Raw genomic sequence first — 15,824 nt, 5'->3', positions numbered from 1 at the left:
AAAGGTATCTATTTTTCATTGGTAGAGGAAGCCAAAGCATCCCTTCTTCACCGCACTAAAAGCTGTTGTTTACATTAAGCAAACCTCAGATGTGAACGTATTTTTACGCAAATGCATTTAATGGATTAATATTGTCTTTGGGACAGTATTCTTCACTCCATCTGGAGAGTCTGGCGTTCCGTAATCACCATGTGATGACGGCTGCCCTGACAGTGGCTGGTGGCAGCACATGCCCCCTGAGCCTCTCCGTGATGTGATCTGTGGGCATCATGTGACCATTTTCAGAAGGGAAGATAGTTCTGGAAGCTAAAGGTCACCTAGTCAGCCTCGTTGGGCGATTGATGACTCAGCTGGGTTCAGGGAGGTGGACCCAAGGCAGAGCCTCTACAAGGCAGTGGTGGGCAGGGCGGTTCAGGCAGGTGGCACCTGGGCAAAGGTGCAGACGTGAAATCCTGAAAGCAATTCTCGGTGCTGCTGGGTTTCCAGGAGGTAGAAGAATGGTGACAAGTGTACCATCAGGTAGGGACAGATGTGGAAGGGCTGGAACAGTGTGCTCAGGAGACTGGGCTTCAATTTGGAGGTCCCAGGAAGTGGTTTAAGATGTTTCAGTGACAGCATGATACAGACCAACCTGGGAAGAACCGCTGCTTTGTCACTGTACCCCTATGGAAATGCTGTTCGCTTTGCTAGTTGAAACAGCCCACTATTGTCTGAGACTCACCCAGTTAGATTTATTTGGACTCCACAAAGTATTCTTGGCCATACCATCACAGTCGAGGACCCCCTGCATGAGCTGCCTTCATGGCTACAGGGAGAGCACACCCAAGTGGATGTCACACCCAGCACACATGCCACCGGCTTGGCCCTGCTCCCTGCGCCCCATGGGCAGCCTGAGCCACACTGGCTGCCTGTTGTTCCTGGAGTGTGCCAGCATGTTTCAGTCCTGGCTGGAGCCTTTGCACTTGGTGTTCTCTTTGCTGGAACATTCTCCCCCAAGACATTTACACAGCTTGCCCCCTCATTCCCTGAGGTTATCTCCTGCCCCCTAATCAGTGTGAACTTCCCTGGCCTCACCCCGGACACTCCACATGTGCATTCGTTTCTTTGTTCACCGTCTGTGTCCCAGTTACAAGGGAGGCTCTCTGAGAGCAGGGATCTGGTTTTTGTTTGTTGTTGTTGTCGTCGTTGTTTTGAGGTGGAGTCTCACTGTGTCGCCCAGGCTGGAGTGCGGTGGTGCAATCTCAGCTCACCGCAACCTCCACCTCCCATGTTCAAGGGATTCTCCTGCCTCAGCCTCCTGAGTAGCTGGAATTACAGGCACCCGCCACCAAGTCGGGCTAATTTTTGTATTTTTAGTAGAGATGGGGTTTCATCGTGTTGGTCAGGCTGCTCTCCAACTCCTGACCTCGTGATCCGCCTGCCTCGGCCTCCCAAAGTGCTGGGATTACAGGCATGAGCCACTGCCCCCGGCCCTGTTTTTTTTTTGTTTGTTTTTGTTTATTGGTTTGTTTGTTTTTGAGACACAGTCTCACTCTGTTGTCCAGGCTAGAGTGTGATGGCACGATCTTGGCTCACTGCAGCCTCCACCTCCCAGGTTCAAGCGATTCTCCTGCCTCAGCCTCCTGAGTAGCTGGGATTACAGGCGCCTGCCACCACACCCAGCTAATTTTTGTATTTTTAGTAGAGACGGGCTTTCGCCATGTTGGCCAGGCTGGTCTCAAACTCCTGACCTCAAGTGATCCACCCGCCTTGGCCTCCCAAAGTGCTGGGATTACAGGCGCGACCCACTGTGCCCAGCCCAGGGATCTGTGTCTCCGCTGTGTCCCCAGCACCTCAAACACATTGTATGGAGCTCCGCACAGCTGCTGAGTCACTGATGGCTGAGTGAGTCCTGGCCCTCGGTCTGCGGCTCCTACAACATTTTGTTTAAAGGTTTTCACTTTCACAGCGTGCTGATCAATAGCCAAGCCCAGAGGAGAGGCTCAGCACTGTTCCTGTTTAGATGATGAATTCAGGCGTATCTTCGATGATAAATGACGTTGCATTTCAAAACAAGCAAGTGGCCAGGCGCAGTGGCTCACACCTCTAATCAAAGCACTTTAGAAGGCCAAGGCAGGCGGATCACCTGACGTCAGAAGTTCGAGACCAGCCTGGCCAATGTGGTGAAAGCCCATCTCTACTAATAATACAAAAAAAATTAGCCAGGCGTGCTGGCGGGCTCCTGTAGTCCCAGCCACTCAGGAGGCTGAGGCAGGAGAATGGCATGAACCCGGGAGGTGGAGCTTGCAGTGAGCTGAGATCGCACCACTGCACTCCAGCCTGGGCGACAGAGCGAGACTCCGCCAGTCAATCAATCAATCAATCAAACAAACAAGTGAATGTTGCTATACGTCAACCTTATCAATTGTTCTCTTTCCTCCCGGTAGCTTGGAGCTTGGCTGCACAACCAACACCATCCAGTCAGGATGGTGGACACAGAAAGCCCGCTCTGCCCCCTCTCCCCACTCGAGGCTGGCGATCTAGAGAGCCCGTTATCTGAAGAATTCCTGCAAGAAATGGGAAACATCCAAGAGATTTCGCAATCCATCGGCGAGGATAGTTCTGGAAGCTTCGGTTTTACAGAATACCAGTATTTAGGAAGCTGTCCTGGCTCAGATGGCTCGGTCATCACGGGTAAGTGTGCTGTTTCCTAGAAAGTTTTATTTAGAAATGTTTCTTCCTAAAGAAAGCTGTTATTTTTAGCTGGAAAATAAGTCACACTTTTTTGCAAGGAAACCTTCGGAGGTGGTAAGGCATCACCTCCAGTGCCACTGGGCCCTGGAAGGCACGTGTCACGGCTCACGGTGCTACCTCTTGTGAAAACCATGCATGCATCAAACAATGCTTGAGATTCAGTCACAGGGAGCAGCTAAAGTACACAGACCCTAACCCCAGCAAGCCCACGGGGGACAGCTAGACATTTTTAAGAGGAGACGTGTGCAAGGGTCTGCATGGAGGCACTGTTGGTAAGAGGGAAGGATGGGAAACAAGCTGGACGTGCGTCAAAGGGAAGCAGATAAATTGGGATGCGTTTATACAGTGGCATACTTCATAGCAATTTAAAAGAACAGACTACGCCAGGCGCGGTGGCTCACGCCTATAATCCCAGCACTTTGGAAGGCTGAGGCAGGTGGATCACTTGAGGTCAGGAGTTCGAGACCAGCCTAACCAACATGTTGAGGCCCCATCTATACAAAAACATTTTTTAATTAAAAAAAAATTAGCCAGGCATGGTGGCGCATGCCTGTGGTCCTAGCTACTCAGGATGCTGAGGCAGGAGGACCATTTGAGCCCAGGAGCTCGAGGCTGCCATGAGCTATGATTGCCACTGCACTGCAGCCTGGGTGACAGTGAGACCCTGTCTTTAAAACAAACAAAAAAAAAAATTAAGAAACATCAAATGAAAATAAACAAGCTTAATGATATATTTAAGATCCAATTAATGTAAAATCTTTTATTTACTTTTTTTATTTTTTGAGACAGAGTTTTGCTCTTGTTACCCAGGTTGGAGTGCAGTGGTATGATCTCAGCCCACTGCAACCTCCATCTCCCAGGTTCAAGCAGTTCTTCTGCCTCAGCCTCCCTAGTAGCTGGGATTACAGGTGTCTGTCACCACGCCTGGCTAATTTTTGTATTTTTAGTAGAGATGGGGTTTCACCATGTTGGCCAGGCTGGTCTCAAACTCCTGACCTCAGGTGGTCCGCCCACCTCAGCCTCCCAAAGTGCAGGGATTATAGGCCTGAGGCACCACACCCGGCCCACGTAAAATCTTTAACACTAAACAATCTAGTACATCACTGTTGGAAACAGACATACATATATTGCAAGCTTTAAGGACTCAGTCGCCTCCTGAACGAGACGGAGGGAGAATTGGGGAGGGCTCCCTTGGGGACTCCAATTCTCTCTAGGTTGTATATTTTTAAAAGACTCCAGCAGTGTGATAAACCTGGGTGGTGTGTACATGGGTATTACAGTCATGTTGCTTAATGACAGGGACAGGTTGTGAGAAATGCATCCTTAGCGATTTCATCATTGTGTGAAAGTCATAGAGTACACTTAAACCCAGATGGTACAGCCTGCTGCACACCGAGGCTCTGCGGTGCAGCCTGTTGTTCCCAGGCCACACCACTGTACAGCATGTTACTGTACTGAATAGCACAGGCCCCTGTGACACAATGGTAAGTATTTGTGTGTCTACACATACCAAAACATATAATAGAAAAGGTTACAGCAAAAATACAGTATTATCATCGTATGGGACCATGATACCACAGTTGAACTTACGGTCTGTTGTTGACCAAATGTCACTGTGTAGTGGGTGACTATACTGAAATAAGCTCAAAGAAATTTGGCTCATGCCTGTAATCCCAACACTTTGGGAGACTGAGGCGGGCAGATCACCTGAGGTCAGGAGTTCAAAATCAGTCTAACCAACATGGCGAAACACCGTCTCTACTAAAGAATACAAAAAATTACCCAGGTGTGGTGGCAGGCACCTGTAATCCCAGCTACTCTTCTCAGGAGGCTGAGGCAGGAGAATCATTTGAACCCAGGAGGCAGAGGTTGCAGTGAGCGGAGATCATGCCACTGCATTCTAGCTTTGGCCACAGAATGAGACTCCGTCTTAAAAAAAACAAAAAAGTCCAGGTGTGGTGGCTCACACCTGTAATCCCAGCACTTTGGGAGGCCAAGGCAGGCAGATCACTTGAGGTCAGGAGTTAAAGACCAGTCTGGCCAACACGGTGAAACCCCATCTCTACTGAAAATATAAAAATTAGCCAGGCGTGGTGGTGTACACCTGTAATGCCTGGGTGACAGAGCAAGACGCCGTCTCAAAAAAAAAAAAAAAAAAAAAAAAACAAGGCAAATTAAGTAACTTGCCACTGTTCATACAACCAGAAAGACACAGCGCCCGGGCCTGGACCCTGCCTCTCAGCTGGCTCTAGAGGGCTGTTCTCTGCATGCTGGCGTGATCGTGCCTTGTAAAAGGTGGCAGTGTTCTCAGCTTAGTCAATCAGGAATTGCAAGAGGCTAGTGAGCCCTTGAGGACTCTGGGGGGCCTTTGTGACTGAGCAGCTTTGGGAGTGACCCTGGCAGATCTTTACAGATGGTGCAAGTTTTGACTCCCTTTCTTCTGGCGCATTAAGCAGAGGATAAGCACTGTGGAGAGAGTGAAGGTTTAGGGAGATCATGGCCCCCAGAGCAGTGCAGGAGGGGACAGGGAGGCTGGAGGAGAGCAAGGAAAAGGCTCCGCATCAGGTGGCGCCTTGAGTGGCCTGGGTAGGTTGCTTGCAGCGAACCCAGGTTAATGGCTTTGACAATGACCGCCATTGCTTCCTGAGCACTGCAGGCTGCCCACACACCTCTCACCTCGACTTGCCTAAGCCCAAGAGCAGCCTTGTGAGGTCATTGCTATGTTTATTTAAGGAAGGAGGAAAGCAGGCAGGCCCCAGGACATCCTGACTGGCCGGAGATCACCAGCCCAGAACCCAGCCCTTAACCCCACAATGTGCGACCTTTCTTCACCCATCACAGACACACCCCATGCTGGTTCACTGTTCACTGACTATTTGTGCTATTTATCAGAAAAACTTTTTCTTTATGGGTTTGAAAAGATTTATTTTGCTTTTGTTTGTTTTTCTTTTTTGCCTTTCTTTTTTAGGGAAGGCAGGCTCCCCCAGCCCCACCCCCAGGGTGAAAAATATAGTTCATTGTCTAGTAAAAGAGTTCAAAGATACGCTTTTTTCTCTGGATAAAATATACTCTAGAGCTTGTGCTGAAATACGGAATTAGTGTGAGCTGCGGGAGTGGGTGGGTGTGTGGCTCTAGCTCTGGAAAGTTCTTTCCCGGCAGTGGCTAGGAGGGCTGCCCAGCCCCCTCTCGCCTCCCCCGGCAGCTTAAACACAGGACCCCTTATTCTGTGCTCTCTTCTGACCCCTCTGGTCCTCATGCAGGAGAGAACCCTGCTTTTCTAATTAGATGCAGGGATCCTTTTCTAAGAGTAGCGTATTTTAGGTCATTATTAAGAACTATAATCTAAAATGTATTTTTAACTCATCTGAAAGTTCTGACAGAGGTAAGGCTTGAGAATTTCCTGCATACTAGCCTTGTGGTCTATATAATCCATTAAAAGCCACATTTAACCCAATTCCACAGACTGAACTGTGCTTCCTACCTAAATAAATTAAGAGCAGGTGGGGCACGGTGGTCACTCCTGTAATCCCAGCACTTTGGGAGGTCGAGGCGGGTGGATCACCTGAGGTCAGGAGTTTAGACCAACCTGGCCAACATGGTGAAACCTCATCTCTACTAAAAATGCAAAAAAATTACCTGGGCATGGAGGCATGCACCTCTTAAGCTTAAGGACATATTTCTTATGATCCAATTAATATAAAATATTTTATTTTATTTTATTTTTTTATATTTTGAGACAGAGTTTCACTCTTGTTGCCCAGGCTGGAGTGCAGTGGTGCAATCTCAGTCTGTAATCCCAACTACTCTGGAGGCTGAGGCAGCAGAGTCACTTGAACCCAGGAGGCGGAGATTGCAGTGAGCCAAGATCACACCACTGCACTCCAGCCTGGGCAACAGAGTGAGACTCCGTTTTTAAATAAATAAATAAATAAATATCAAGGGTTCAGGGGAGGAGAGAGAGGGTTCCAAATTTGTTTTGAACCAATTCCAAGGAACTTTATGGCAAAAAGAAAAAAAAGGAGAACTTATAAAAAGTGACCACACTGAATTGTCCTGGACACACATCCCTGGTTTTGACCACTAGCCTTTGAAGTAGCGAGTGGGGTGATAACCCGTTTTTATTTCCCTCCCAGCATTTCCTCGCTCTTATTCATACATGTGGTCATTTGTACTCATCTCACAATCCTTAAAACCTCTTTGCTTCTTTCCGGGTTTTACTGTACTGTTACTGCGAAGTCTGAGAGATGAGGTTATTTAAGATTATTTCTTATTTGTAAATTAGATCTTTCATCTTTGTATCTGATCTGATCTTTTGGGTAATATTCCTAGTTAGGTAGACTGGTCTCTCAGAAGGGCCGAATATTAAATGCACTTACTTTAAACTTTACACCCAGGAAACCGGATGGGTGAGGCTGGTTCACTCGGCCAACGTACCTTTTTACCCCTGGTTTTTCTTCCCGGCTTTATTGCCATAATTGACATACAATAAACTGCACATCCTTAAAGGTTACAGTCTGATACGTGTACACGCACACGCATCTGTGAAACCATCATCACACTCAAAATTGTGATGCGGAATTTTTGCTCCTTAGTTCAACTAAATCTGAGTTCTTGTGTCATGACCAGGAAAAATTAGGCACGTGGACACACAGAAGGGTGAGGAGAGCAGTATTGGGTGAAAAGGAAAAAAGAGAAAAACTCTCAGCAAAGCTAGAGGGGATCCTGCCAGTGGGTTCCCAGCTCACAGACTGATAACCAGGCCACCACACATGAGCTGGAGGCCAGGCTCCTCCCCAATGCGCAAGGTGAGAACTTCCCGTGGCTCCACCCCATTCTCCCAGTGCCCAGCTGGGTCCCCGTCCGTTGCGGGCCTGTCCAGACAAGGGAACCCTGGGCAGGTTCCCTCATCTGCACAAAAGCATCTGATGTAAACACTTATGGGGCAGGTTGCAGATTCTCTGGGGACTCCCCCCTTGTCTGCCTCCTGCATCTATCAGTAGTGCCTCTGTCTGTCACCCCTGAAGTTTACTTGTGCTGTTTTCTTTTTCTTTTTTTTTTGAGATGGAGCCTCTATCTGTCGCCCAGGCTGGAGTGCAGTGGTGCGATCTTGACTCACTGCAACCTCCGCCTCCCAGGTTCACTCCATTCTCCTGCCGAGTAGCTGGGACTACAGGCGCCTACCACAACGCCCAGCTAATTTTTTGTGTTTTTGGTAGAGACAGGGTTTCACCGGGTTAGCCAGGATGGTCTCGATCTCCTGATTTCGTGATCCGCCCGCCTCAGCCTCCCAAAGTGCTGGGATTACAGGTGTGAGCCACTGCGCCCAGCCACTTGTGCTGTTTTCTAATTACTCTTTCCCCAGCCCCATGCCTCCCTGCCTCCCTCCCCCAGTAAACCACTGATCCACTTTCTATCATTCTAGATTGCTTTATATTTCCTAGAATTTTATATAAATGGAATCGTACAGCACGTACTCTTTCTAGGCTGGCTTCTTTCACTCTGCAGAATGGCTGTGATACTCATCTGCATGGCAGCAAGCATCAGTAGTTCATTCTTCTTCATCCATCGTGTGAACATAGCACAGTTTGCTGATTCACGCACCTGTTGATGAGCCTTGAGTTTGTTTCTAGCTTGTGGCTATTACAAATAAAGCTGCTATGAACATTCATGTACAAGTCTGTGTATAGACCTCTGCTTTCATTTCTCTTGAATAAATACCTAGGAGTGTGATGGCTGGAACAGATGGTAGGTGTTTGTGTAACTTTTTAAGAAACTGCCAAAATCTTTTCCAACATTTCGGAAAAATCTTAGAAAATGCTATACTATTTTATATTCCCACTGGCAGTATATGGGGGAGTTCCAGTTCCTCCATACCCTCATCAGCATGAGACATGATCAGTCTTTTTAATTTTAACCATGTCAGTAGGTGTGTGATGGTCTCTCACTGTGGTGGTTTTTATTTGCACTTCCCTGGTGATGTTGAGCATCTTTTCGTATGCTTATTTACCATATATCTTCTTTGGTGACATTTCTATTCAAATCTTTTGCTTATTTTTTAATTGAGTTACTTGTTTTTCCACTATTCACTATTGAACATTATTTATATATTTTGAATACAAATACTTTACCAGACATGTGATCTACCAATATTTTCCCCAGTGTGCGGTTTGTCTTTCTTTTCTTTCTACTAATAGTATCTTTAAAAAAAAAAGAAGTTTTTTTGTTTATTTTGTTTTGTTTTTGAGATAGGGTCTCAATCTGTTGCCCAGGCTACAGTGCAGTGTTGTGATCATGGCTTACTGCAGCCTTGACCTCTTGGGCTCAGGAGACCCTCCGACCTCAGCCTCCCGAGTAGCTAGGACCACAGGTGTGTACCACCATGTTTAGCTAAGTTTTTCTTTTTTTTTTTGTGGATATGGAGACTCATTATGTGGCCAGGGGTGGTCTTGAACTCCTGCACTCAAGCGACCCTCCCACCTCTGCCTCCCAAAGTGCTGGGATTATAGGTATGAGCCATCATGCCAGACCAGTTCTTAATTTTGATGAAGTCCAATTTATCAATGTCCTTTTTTTATGGATACTTCATATTTTTATTTATTTATTTATTTGAGAGAGGGTCTCACTCTGAGCCCAGGCTGGAATTCAGTGGCATGATCTCAGCTCACTGCAGCCTCAACCTCCCAGGCCCAGGTAATCCTCCTACCTCAGCCTCCCAAGTAGCTGAGACTACAGGTACCTGCCACCATGCCCAGGTAAATTTCTTGTATTTTTTGTAGAGACGGGGTTTCACCATGTTGCCCAGGTTGGTCTCAAACTTCTGGGCTCAAGCGATCCACCCGTCTCAGCCTTCCGAAGTGCTGGGATTACAGACGTGAGCCACCATACCCAGGCATATATATACACACACATACACACACATATATATGGTTGTTTATATAGGTATATTTATATATATGTATATTTATATTTATATCTATTTTTGAGACAGAGTCTCACTCTGTTGCCCAGGCTGCAGTGCAGTTGTGTAATCTCAGCTCACTGAGATTAATTTTAGTTTTAATTTTTAATTGACAAATAATAATTGTATTTTTATGGGGCACAATGTGATGTTTTGGTCTATGTTTACATTGGGGAATGTGTAAATCAAGCTAATGAACATATCCACCACCTCACCAACTTACCATTTTTTGTGTGTGGTGAGAGCACTTAAAATTGGGCCTGAGGCCAGGCCCAATCCCAGCACTTTGGGAGGCTGAGGCGGGTGGATCACTTGAGGTCAGGAGTTTCAGACCAGCCTGGCCAACATGGTGAAACCCTGTACCTACTAAAAACACAAAAATTAGCCAGGCATGGTGGTACACACCTGTAGTCCTAGCTACTCAGGAGGCTGAGGCAGGAGAATCACTTGAACCCAAGAGGCAGAGGCTGCAGTGAGCTGAGATCATGCTGCTGCAGTGAGCTGAGATCATGCGACTGCACTCCAGCCTGGGCAACAGAGCAAGACTCCATCTCAAAAAAAAAAAAAGTCTATTTCTTGAGCAATTTTGAAATATACAACACATCATTGTTAATTATGGTCACCATACTGGGTAGTAGATCACTAAATCTTATTCTTCCTGTGTAACTAAAACTTTGTTCCTTTTGACCAACATCCCCCCATTCCCCCCGTCAGCCTTAGCCCCTGATAACCACCATTGCACTCTCTACTGCTGTGACTTTGACCTTTCTAGATTTCACATATGAGATCACATGGTATTTGTCTTTCTGTGCCTGGCTTATTTTACTTAGCGTAATACTCTCCAGATTTACCCATGTTGTTGCAAATGAAATTTCCTTCTTTTTTAAGGCTGAATAGTATCTGTGTGTGTGTGTGTGTGTGTGTGTGTGTGTGTCACATTTTCTTTATCTCTTTATTCATTAATGATCATTTAGGATGATTCCACATCAGGCTACTGTGTATGGTGCCACAGTGAACGTGGAGGTGTAGACATCTCTTCAGTGTACTGGTTCCAATCTCTTTGGATATAAACCTGGAAGTGGGATTGCTGGATCATACGTAGTGCTATTTTTGTTTTTTTGAGGAACCTCCATACTTATTTTCCATAATGCTATTCTAATTCACAATACTACCAACATTGCACATGGGTTCTTTTTTCTCTACATCCTTGCCAACCACTTGTTATCTTTTATCTTTTTATATATCTGGCTGCTTCTACATTTTTTTCTTTCTCACCAATTCTGAACCATTTGATGGTTTCTTCCTTTATGCTTCTTGTGCTTGAGGTTCATTGAGCATCTGGGATCAGTGCATTTATTGTTTTCATCAAATTCAGAAGGTTAGGCCATTATTTCTTCAAATTTTTTTTGTCCGTCTTTCTCTATCTTTGGGAGCTCCAGTTATATATACGTTAGGCCACTTCAAGTTGTCATACAGTTCACTAATGCTAAGTTCTTTTTTAAGTCTTGTTTCTGTGTTTCATTTTGGACCGTTTCTATTGCTACATCTTCAAATTTACTAATTTTTTCTTCTGCAATATCTAATCTGCTCCTAATCCCATCCAGTGTATTTTCCATATTAGATATTGTAGTTTTCATCACTAGAAGCATGATTTGGTTCTGTTTTCACCCATGTATCTATATAACATGTCCAGTCTTTCACTCAGCTTCTTAAACATTTAGAATATGGTCAGAATAACTTTTTTTGCTGTTTTGTTTTAGAGACAGGGTCTCACTTTGTTGCCCAGGCTGGAGTGCAGTGGCGTGATCACAGCTCACTGCAGCCCCAACCTCCTGGGCTCGAGGAATCCTGCCACCTTAGCCTCCTGTGTAGCTGGGACCATAGGCACACACCACCACACCTGGCTAATTTTTAAATTTTTTGTAGAGACAGGGGTCTCACTTTGTTGCCCAGACTGGTCTCAAACTCCTGGGTTCAAGCAATTCTTCTGCCTTGGCCTCCCAAAGTGTTGGGATTATAGGCATGAGCCTCTGAACCCAGCCCAGAATAACTTTTTTTAAATGTCTTGAGGCTGAGGTGGGCAGATCATCTGAGGTCAGGAGTTTGAGACCAGCCTGACCAACATGGAGAAACCCCACCTCTACTAAAAAGACAAAGTTAGCCAGGCATGGTGGCATGTGCCTGTAATCCCAGCTACTCGGGAAGCTGAGGCAAGAGAATCGCTTGAACCCGGGAGGCGGAGGTTACGGTGAGCCGAGATCACACCACTGCACTCCAGCCTGGGCACCAAGAGCGAAACTCCATCTCAAAACAAAACAAAACAAAACAAACACACACACACACACACACACACACACACACAAACAAAAAACTCTTAGCCACAATTTCTGTCATCTGTGTCACTTCTGAGTCCCTTTCCATTCATTTATTTTTCTCCTCGTCGTGGGTCATATTTTTCTGATTCTTCATGTGTCCTGTAATTTTTTTTTCTTTTTCTTTTTCTTTTTTTGGGGGGGATGGAGTCTTGCTCTGTCACCCAGGCTGGAGTGCGGTGGCATAATCTCAGCTCACTGCAACCTCTGCCTCCCAGGTTCAAGCGATTCTCCTGCCTCAGCCTCCCAAGTTGCTGGGATTACAGGCACTAACCACCATGCCCAGATAATTTTTTGTATTTTTAGCAGAGACAGAGTTTCACCATGATGGCCAAGCTGATTTTGAACTCCTGACCTCAAGTGATCCGCCCACCTCAGCCTCCTAAAGTGCTAGGATTACAGGTGTGAGCCACCTCGCCTGGCCAATTGTTTTCATTGGATGCCATATGTTGGGAACTTTATTGGGTGATGGATTTTTTTTTTTTGAGACGGAGTCTCGCTCTGTCGCCCAGGCTGGAGTGCAATGGCCCGATCTCAGCTCACTGCAAGCTCCGCCTCCCGGGTTTACGCCATTCTCCTGCCTCAGCCTCCCGAGTAGCTGGAACTACCCGCCACCTCGCCCGGCTAGTTTTTTTGTATTTTTTAGCAGAGACGGGGTTTCACTGTGTTAGCCAGGATGGTCTTGATCTCCTGACCTCGTGATCCGCCCATCTCGGCCTCCCAAAGTGCTGGGATTACAGGCTTGAGCTACTGCGCCCGGCCTGGTGAGGGATATTTTTGATTTCCTATCAATATTCCTGAACTTTGTTCTGGGATGCAGTTAAGTGACTTGGAAAATGTTCGATCCTTCCAGGTCCTGCTTTTCAGCTTCATTAGATGGGACCATCGCAGTGTTTATTTTAGAGATAACGTTGCCCCACTGCTGAGGCAAAACCACTTTGAGCTCTTTGCCTGATGCTCCATGAGTTCAGTGATCTTCCACTGCGAGAGGTGAGAACAGGACTGTATCCAGCTCCATGTGGGTCCCAGGCAGCGTTCGCTATCATCATTTCAGGATGCTACTGAAGTATCCCTTTTTTAGGCTCTCTCAGTTGACAGAGCAAATACATATACGTGTACATACTAACCTATGTATATACAGGAATCTATCAGTGTTTCAGTCCGTGGCCATCTGTCGCTGTAGTAAGCCAAACAGGAGTGCATGCTGATGTCTCAGCCCTCATCTGGTATCAGATGGATCGTTCTAGCCTCCTCCACTTGCCTACCTGTCAACTTCACCATTCCTGGAATTCGTTGTTCATTTTCCGTATACCTGTACAGTGGCATCAGAATTGTTAACCCACACCCTGTGGGAAAAAAACTTCAGCTAGAGCACAGTGTTTATGAGCAGATCCTTTTGCCTTTAGTCTTATAGATTCCAGTCATTGCAAATTATTCAGTGCAGCGCCTTTCCGTACCTGCCCCCACTTTTTCCCTGAGATTGTTTCCTATATTCGTAGCACAGTTACATTGTTTTCTTACCTTCTGCATTCCACCCTGGGATCCTCCAACCTCCTAAATTATTTTTGTTTCATTTGCACACATTAGGTTCAATCTGAACTATAAAGTTCTGTGGGTTTTCACAAATGCATAGTGTCATATATCCACCACTACATTTTCCTTCTCTCTCTTTCTTGCTTTCTTGCCTTCCTGTCTCACTCTGTCATCCAGGCTGGAGTGCAGTGGCACAATCTCGGCTCACTGCAACCTCCACCTCCCGGGTTCAAGCCATTCTGCTGCCTCAGCTTCCCGAGTAGCTGGGACTACAGGCACGCACCACCATACCTGGCTAATTTTTTTGTATTTTCAGTAGAGACGACGTTTCACTATGTGGGCCAGGCTGGTCTCAAACTCCTGACCTCATGATCCACCCACCTCGGCCTCTCAAAGTGCTGAGATTACAGGTGTGAGCCACCATGCCCGGTCTCTCTTTCTCTCTCTCTGTCTTTCTCTCTCTCTCTCTTTCTTTCTTTCTTTCTTTCTTTCTTTCTTTCTTTCTTTCTTTCTTTCTTTCTTTCTTTCTTTCTTTCTTTCTCTTTCTCTCTCTCTCTTTCTTTCTTTTTTTTTCTATTCTATTCTATTCTATTCTATTCTATTCTATTCTTTTTTTAGATGGAGGTCTCACTGTGACACCCAGGCTGGAGTACAGTGGCAGCACAATCTCAGCTACCTGCAGCCTCAGCCTCCCAGGGTTCAGGTGATCCTCCCACCTCAGCTTCCCAAGCAGCTGGGATTAGAGGTGCACACGGCCATGCCCAGCAAATTTATGTATTTTTTGTAAAGACAGGGTTTGACCATGTTGCCCAGGCTGGTCTCAAACTCCTGAGCTCAAGTGATCTGCCGACCTCAGCTTCCCAAAGTGCTGGGATGACAGGCATGACCCACCGTACCCAGACCACTGTTACATTTTCATATGAATAGTCTCACCACATCAAAAAACCCCATGCTTCACCTATTCAACCCTGCCTCTCCCACCCCCAGCCAGCTCAGAAATGGTTCTTTTTACCATTGCTATAATTTTGCCTTTTCCAGAATGCCATGAATTTGAAGTCATATAGTATGTAGCCTTTTCAGACTGATTTCTTTTATAACAATATGCATTTAAGAGTCTTTCCATGGCTCGATACCTCATTTCTTTTTACACTGAATGAAGTCCCACTGTCTGTTTGTACCACAGTTTGTATATCTATTCACCTATTTAAGGGCATCTTGGTTGCTTCCAATTTTTGGCAATTAAGAATAAAGCTGGCCGGGCGCAGTGGCTCACACCTATAATCCCAGCACTTTGGGAGGCCAAGGGGGGCAGATCACTTGAGGTCAGGAGTTTGAGACCAGCCTGGCCAACATGGTGAAACCCTGTCTCTACTAAAAATACAGAAATGAGCTGGGCGTGGTGATGGGTGCCTGTAATCCCAGCTACTTGGAAGGCTGAGGCAGGAGAATCACTTAAACCTGGAGGCAGAGGTTGCAGTGAGCTGTGATTGTGCCACCGCACTCCAGCCTGGGTGACAGAGTGAGACTCTGTCTCAAAAAAAAAAAAAAAAAAAAAAAAAGCTGCTCTAAACTTGTGTAGGTTTTGTGTGGACAGAAGTTTCCAAATCAACTGGACAAATACCTACGAGTGTGATTCCATCATACAGTAAAACTGCTTTGCTTTGTCAGAGACTGCCAGAATGTCCTCCAAGGGGGCTGTCTCATGTTGCACTCCCACCAGCAATGAATGGGGGTTCCTGTTGCTCCACATCCTCACCAAATTTGATGATGTCAGTTTTGTGGATTTTGGTCATCCTAGTAGGTGTGTGGTGACACCACATTGTCGTTCTCATTCTCAATGCCCCAATGACATATGATGCTGAGCATCGTTTCATATGCTTACATGCCATCTGTATATCATCTTTGCTGAAGTGACTGTTCAGATCTTTTGCCCATTTTTTTTTTTTTCCTTTTGAGACATAGTCTTGCTCTGTCACCAGGTTGGAGTGCAGTGGCATGATCTCAGCTCACTGCAGCCTCCGCCTCCCGGGTTCAAGGGATTCCCCTGCCTCAGCCTCCCAAGTAGCTGGGACTACAGGCGCACGCCACCACGCCCGGCTAATTTTTGTTATTTTTAGTAGAGACGGGGTTTCACCGTGTTAGTCAGGATGGTCTCCATCTCCTGACTTCGTGACTGCCCACCTTGGCCTCCCAAAGTGCTGGGATTACAGGCGTGAGCCACCACACCT

At 46.3% G+C, this 15,824-nt stretch overlaps 1 protein-coding gene across 3 annotated transcripts in view; it reads left to right on the top strand.

Annotated features, from left to right (window-relative positions):
- PPARA (peroxisome proliferator activated receptor alpha) overlaps window positions 1–15,824 on the top strand; it is a 99,253-nt gene that overhangs the window by 59,854 nt on the left and 23,575 nt on the right. For all 3 annotated transcript variants that reach the window (XM_009217507.4, XM_017945390.3, XM_021921668.2), the window contains one exon: window positions 2,427–2,673. In XM_009217507.4, the coding sequence (XP_009215771.1) occupies window positions 2,466–2,673 (208 nt within the window). In that variant the 5' untranslated portion in view covers window positions 2,427–2,465. The remainder of the gene's footprint in view (window positions 1–2,426; window positions 2,674–15,824) is intronic.

Source organism: Papio anubis, chromosome 16, assembly GCF_008728515.1.
Source record: "Papio anubis isolate 15944 chromosome 16, Panubis1.0, whole genome shotgun sequence".
NCBI lineage: Eukaryota > Metazoa > Chordata > Mammalia > Primates > Cercopithecidae > Papio > Papio anubis.
This window is presented reverse-complemented; position numbering and strand designations above follow the sequence as displayed.